This window comes from Cannabis sativa, chromosome 3 (genome assembly GCF_029168945.1).
Source record: "Cannabis sativa cultivar Pink pepper isolate KNU-18-1 chromosome 3, ASM2916894v1, whole genome shotgun sequence".
Taxonomy (NCBI): domain Eukaryota; kingdom Viridiplantae; phylum Streptophyta; class Magnoliopsida; order Rosales; family Cannabaceae; genus Cannabis; species Cannabis sativa.
The window spans coordinates 42,428,025-42,434,051 of NC_083603.1; the positions used below are offsets into that span (position 1 = coordinate 42,428,025).

General features: G+C 31.5%; 1 protein-coding gene across 2 annotated transcripts; it reads right to left on the minus strand.

The window, feature by feature from the left end:
* Positions 1-255: 255 nt before the first annotated feature.
* On the minus strand, positions 256-4,564 carry LOC133035360 (uncharacterized). 2 transcript variants are annotated; one of them, XM_061111173.1, is made up of 6 exons: positions 4,245-4,564; positions 2,125-3,641; positions 1,771-2,022; positions 1,427-1,507; positions 834-1,088; positions 256-533 (listed from the first exon to the last, which is right to left on the minus strand). In XM_061111173.1, the coding sequence occupies exons 2-6, from the start codon at positions 3,367-3,369 to the stop codon at positions 477-479; spliced, it is 1,890 nt and encodes a 629-aa protein (XP_060967156.1). In that variant the 5' UTR covers positions 3,370-3,641; positions 4,245-4,564; the 3' UTR covers positions 256-476. The 2 variants fall into 2 exon arrangements, with proteins under 2 accessions (XP_060967156.1, XP_060967155.1); XM_061111172.1 differs by having other exon boundaries at positions 4,197-4,564.
* Positions 4,565-6,027: the final 1,463 nt, after the last annotated feature.

Sequence of the window (6,027 nt, forward strand, 5' to 3'; positions counted from 1 at the left end):
ATGTTGAAAATATTCTATTAATACAAATCAATATCAAATTAGTATTGTATTAAATAATACGGCTTACCAAACTAACACTTAAAGTTATGTAATATAAATAGATTAAATGTTTTAGTTTTTTTTTAGAAAATAGAATAAAAAGAGAATTATAAATATAAAAAATTAAAGAATTAAGATAAGAGTCCTCAAGTGATTTTAAAGTGTCATGTCACCCAACTTGATTCTTTGCTTTATGTAGATATATAGATGCTATTCTTTAGTGCCTTTAGAAACCCCTCCAATGTATTTTTATTTCATTTCATAGAAAATGATAACTAAGGTACTAATTCAACTACTTATTGAGAATGAAAATTATTTACAGTTAAGCAGGAAAATTGCCCAAAGGATGATAGAAAACAGAATGTACAACAAATATGTACAGAGATTACATACATGAATATCTTCTGAGAAGAAACTGTGTTGGTTATTGACCATTTTTAATTGCTTATGTCAAAGTACTTTGGATCTGAAGGAAAATGATATTCCACATGCAACTGCAAAATGTAAACAACATATATCGTCAGAACGAACCGAATTTTTTTAGAACATTCGGAACAAGATTGCATGATCTCCTCATTTGACATGTTTCACCATTCCAGGTTGAGCCACATTGGATCCTAAACCAACCCTTTAAAAACAATTGCATACAAAACTATTATCTTGAAATAAAACTATATAACCAAAATATGGAAAGTTTTGAAGCTTTTCATTTTCACATACCATATCTTAGCTGAAATGAAAATGTAACTACAAAATTTCACAAGAGAAGGCAACTATCTGATAATATGACATACCTCGCCTTCATCAGAATCCGAATGGCGTTGAGGAAACACCACTCTCAAATCATTATACAAGTAGAAGCGACGTTCCCCATCAGGGATCTCTTTACAATCTGGAGCAGAGGAGGGATCAGATTTACATCTCTGCAATGATTTTGAATTTTTCTTTGGTAAAGGGCATACAAAGCGGGCATGAAGTGCATAACGCAGAACACCAGCACCGTTAGCAGGAGGCGAAGAGGCCAGAGTGACCTTTTGGCGCAGAAATGTCTGTTTTACAATCATTAATATAATAAGAATCTTACTTGGGACTGAATGTTAATAACCATAATAACAGAAACAGGCATATTAAATGAATACGAAATTCAATGTGAAACAGACTAAGCTTAGAAGGGACTCGAAAGTCGAACCTCAGACTCTGTGGGAGCAAACCACAAGCCTAAGAATATGAATTACCCTTCTTAGGTAATGTGTGAGATACATTCAGTTCAACAAAACAAATATTTCAGCAGCAGCCATAATTATGAGCTAGAGAATCCATTTCTATAACCTCTAGAATGGACTAAATAGCCCAAAAACAGCTTTTCATTCTATAAATAAAGCAGTACCTTTGTACCAGCTGGCATGTCACTCAAATCATAAGGACAAAAGAATGTGTGTATGGGAGTCCTTTCTGGATTGCTCAAAACCTGCCATAGAAATTTCGGTTTATAAGTGAATGACAACAAATGTCTGCCAATCTAACTACTAAATAGATGTTAATTTCAGTTGTCTACTTCTCCTTATGGTACTACAATTATTGCTAAACCAACTCTATTGTCTTGCATTGAAGACATTTACATAGATTTTTCCTATTTAACACTAAAGGCAAGATCCTTCAATATGTTCCTCTGAACCAGAAACAAGAACAATGTTGTGTTTTTTTTTTTCATTTATAATTAATGGGAGTTACCAATTGTATTCGTCCTTTCATGGGAACACGCAGTTGGCTCTTTATCATCCCCGACCTATCAATGCTGAGGCTCCTCTTCATCTTGGAGCCTCTAGACTTGTTTGCTTCAGTACTTCCTGCAAGATCTATGGAGGAATAATACAGTAAGCAGTTATCTCCATCCACACTGGTTACATAAAATGGTAGTTTCTGCGGTTGTGGTGAGAAAGACCCTCCGGTAACATTCAGAACAGCAAGGAAACCATCAATTGTCTGCAATAAAGAAGCTTTAATTAAAGAACATTCACACAAGTGTTCATTATGAAGTAAAAAAAATGAAAACTTTGAATCACAAGTGAAGATAAAACCACCAACCTTGCTAGCTTTCCCACACAACCAACGACCGGATAACAAGGATTCCTCAAATGAACCAACCAAGGACCTTCTAACATGAAGTCCACTCAGATTTCTCACTTGTTTGCAACCTTGAGGAGGAGTGAAGTCAAAATTGTGATAACAATCTCTTTCCAAGTTGACTCCTCCAGTAAAGGGGTCAAAGTTATGTAAAACATCATGTTCCTGCTGAGATTTACTTGGCTTCATAATAGCATTTTCATTCCAGGATGATAAGGAGCCTACAGTTCCATTGACTGATCTTCCAATCTCCTTAATTGTGATACCATCATCCTCTTCTAACTTCCTCGTGGTATCACTGAGTGTTCGTCCTGATTTCGCTCTTTCTGAAAACTTTGGACCAAGAGGGGACAATGAGAGAGGAGGTGAGGCCACCTTCTTTTGAGTAATTGTTATTGCCCTTGGTTTAGATTTTTCTTTGAAGGTCTCCTCAGAGAAATGACTGTTGTGAGACTGTGAATCCTTGTTTTCAAGTAAAGGGCCATCTGTGAAAAAAATCGAGTTTGACACACAATTATCATCTGGTGAATTCCTCCATCCTGCAAAACAAGAACCAGACCAGACAGGACTACTTAAACGATCAGGGTCGTTAACATGAGCTTTCTTCTTATCTTGCTGAGGAGTAACATCTATACTCCCATTACTCCTTGAATCACTCTTGTGAACTTCATTGCCATTGTTTAGATCATCAATGCAAAGACTTTGCAGAAGCATTCCATTCAAAGGAGACAACAATTGTTTCCTTACAAGCGATTCGCTTGCCTCGGCTGCATCAGTAACACTAGCTGCAGTTAAAGTATGTTGGTTTCCTTCTACCACAATTAGAGGAGTACATGAGGTGGTTGACTCAAAACCAACAATTCTAGGAATAGAGTTATTATGAATATTGTGTCCAGTTTTCTGAGTTAGCCAGCAACTTTGCTCGGCGGAACTAATCTTTAACAAACTCAGGTTGGATCTACCATCTTTATGGGCATTCAAGTAGTCTGACTCCCTTGGAAGCTCTTTGATTGATTTCCTCTGAAATTCTCCAAAAGAAAAGCTTGGTAGATCAGCCTGCAACCTATTCCCTAGGCTTCCTCCATGAATCCCACTCATATCACAACTGGTCATACCAGAAATTCTTGGTGGGTTTTGCACAATTGTGCTTAGTGATGCTGCCACTTCCTCAGCAATACTACCTGAGGACACTTGAGGCAACCCCATCTTTCAAATTTGAGTATATTCTTATTCAAAAATTTCAAGGGCCCTCTTTTGATTACCTTAATATATTAATTTTCTGTATAGTTTTACCTTTGCCAACGCATTCATGAGTGAAAAATCAAGGTTCTTATCTAAGTTCTAAGACCTCAGCAACAAAACTAACTACTAATCCCATTTAGTTAATGATTATACAATATCATTAGGAATCCAAATAGAATAAGGCTAAAAAAAATTCCCCTTGCAGCAGAAAAATGAAGTGAATTTGATATATGATCCTGGAAAAAATGAGAAAGGAAAAATTAGATATTGATGATGTTTATAAAACATAAATGCAAAACTTTATGTTCATCACATTTTTCATTATGTCATCAATATAAAAAAGATTATAAATAAAATATATCCCAATGTTTAAGCTTAAGTACTATCACTAACCAAACACACAGTAAATGCTAAATCAAGAAAAATTCCAAAATTAGAAATAGCTAAAACTAAGGCATATTTGAAACTTTCAACACAATAGTCCAGCAAAATAAAATATAACCATAAGTAAATTTGGATGATCAACAAATTCTTAGAGCAAAATTTGTACATGACATAGCCCAAATAGCCCAAAAACAAAGACCTTCAAGCTGAATGATTGAAATCCCAGACTGAAAACAAAAAGAAGCATAAAACCCAGAAAAATCACTTCTTGACTTTCTCTCAATTCTCTTAACAGCCAAACAAATAAAGAAAACAAACCCAAAAATAATCACAGATAAAGCTCAAATCTTTATAATAGCTAGAGAACTGAAAATAATGAAGAAGAAAAAAAACCGAGAAAGACGCACCAGTAATGATGCATCCATGAAAATAAGACCAAAAGAAAAAGAACCCACTAAAGCTAATATGTTATTCTGAAATTTTCTTCTTCTTCCTTCTCTTTCCACTCTCTTCTTTTCTCCTTGCCCTTACTTGCATTTCCATGTGTAATTTTTTTTTTTTTTTTATCAAAACCAAAACCTGAAAACTCAAAAACAATGGATTATATTATAGCTTTATCTATTCCAAACCTTCCAAATATTTTATTATATATAAATTAAAAATAAAATATTGTGTGGGTCATCATCATCCTCAGAATTCTCTCTTCTCCACCCTTCTTTCTATTTTCCACTACCATCAATTTTTCATTTTCTATTTACCTTATTATTCAATTCCCTCTCTCTTTTTTTTTAATTACATAATAATAATAATTATTACATGTTTAGAGTTGTTTAGCAAAAGTATTTTTTAAAATATCTTTTTCTGAAAGATTCTTAACAAAATAGTTTTTTTGCCTAGTTTACTCAACTCTTGTCTTAAAAATATTACTTTAAAAATTCCAAAATAACATTAAAATTTCTATTTTTTTGTTTGTTACTCAATAATAATAATAAGGGTAAATAGTGGCATAAGTACCCAAAGTTTTGAGTTTGTAAGTGGCATAAACCCAATGATTTTTTTTAGTGGCATAAGTACCCAATGTTTGTAAAACTGTAATTTTCTTCCAGTTTTATTAGTACAGACTCTGTTATTGTTTTAAACAGGACACAAATAAGACCCAAAATTTAGATTATTTGGTCTGGATGAAAAATTTGTAGTATCAATTACTTCCAAATCTTTTTTAATAAATTTAAAACGGAGCCTGTATTGACAAAAATAGAGAAAATTTACAGTTTTACAAACATTGGGTACTTATGCCACTAAAAAAAATCATTGGGTTTATGCCACTTACAAACTCAAAACTTTCGGTATTTATGTCACTATTTACCCTAATAATAATGATCACAGCAAAGTAATAATAATAATAATAATAATAATAATAATAATAATAATGAATGGTCTACAGTATACCTTAAAGGGGTGTTTCAGTAAATTATTTATTTATTTTTGGCATTCTAAAAAGTGTTTTAGTATAATTTTTTTTTATGATTATATATGTAATAATTATTTAAAATTAGTTGTAAATTTTAAAAAATTATTTTTTCTCATACGTGTAATGGGCAATTAATTAGATTTTATTTTTAACATTGTAAACTATTTAAAATATTTTTAAATTTTATAAATAGTCATAAATAGTTACAATATACGTAATGTATCAAAACACAAAAAATCTACTACGAGGACTATTTAAAGGAGTCCACTGCAAAAAATTTCCAATAGTATATTATACTATACATATTATTATTAGTTTCTGTTTTTTATTTTTGCCAAATATAGACATAAAAATTATACATTTGATAATAACTATAGGAATTAAATTATTTATTTGTTATTTTAGAAGGAAAACCTATGAGAGTTAAATTTTTCATAGTACCTAGGTATATGATTCTAAATTATAATTTAATATTTTAGTATGTTTTATTTTTATTTTTTTATTTTTTAAAAAATGGGATGTTTTTAGTATTTTTTTTTTATATAAAAAAGGCTCAAAAGAAATCACAATCTAAACAAATAAGCTTAAAAAAAAAATAGGAGATACTGATTCATTAATCAACAAGCTCATTAAGAATGAGCAAATGAATATAAATATGATACATGACCACTAAATTTTACTAATAACTTCCGACAAGACCTATTTAATTAAAGTATGAGCCACTATATTAGTTGATTTAGAACAATAAAAAAAACTGAAAAAATTAT

Coding starts and splice junctions, on each gene's coding strand:
- LOC133035360 (XM_061111173.1), bottom strand. CDS start 3,369: ATGGGGTTGCCTCAAGTGTCCTCAGGTAGTATTGCTGAGGAAGTGGCA. Junction 1,508..1,770: donor TGAAAGGACGAATACAATTG/GTAACTCCCATT, acceptor TTTCTATGGCAG/GTTTTGAGCAATCCAGAAAG. Junction 1,089..1,426: donor ACATGCCAGCTGGTACAAAG/GTACTGCTTTAT, acceptor ATTGTAAAACAG/ACATTTCTGCGCCAAAAGGT.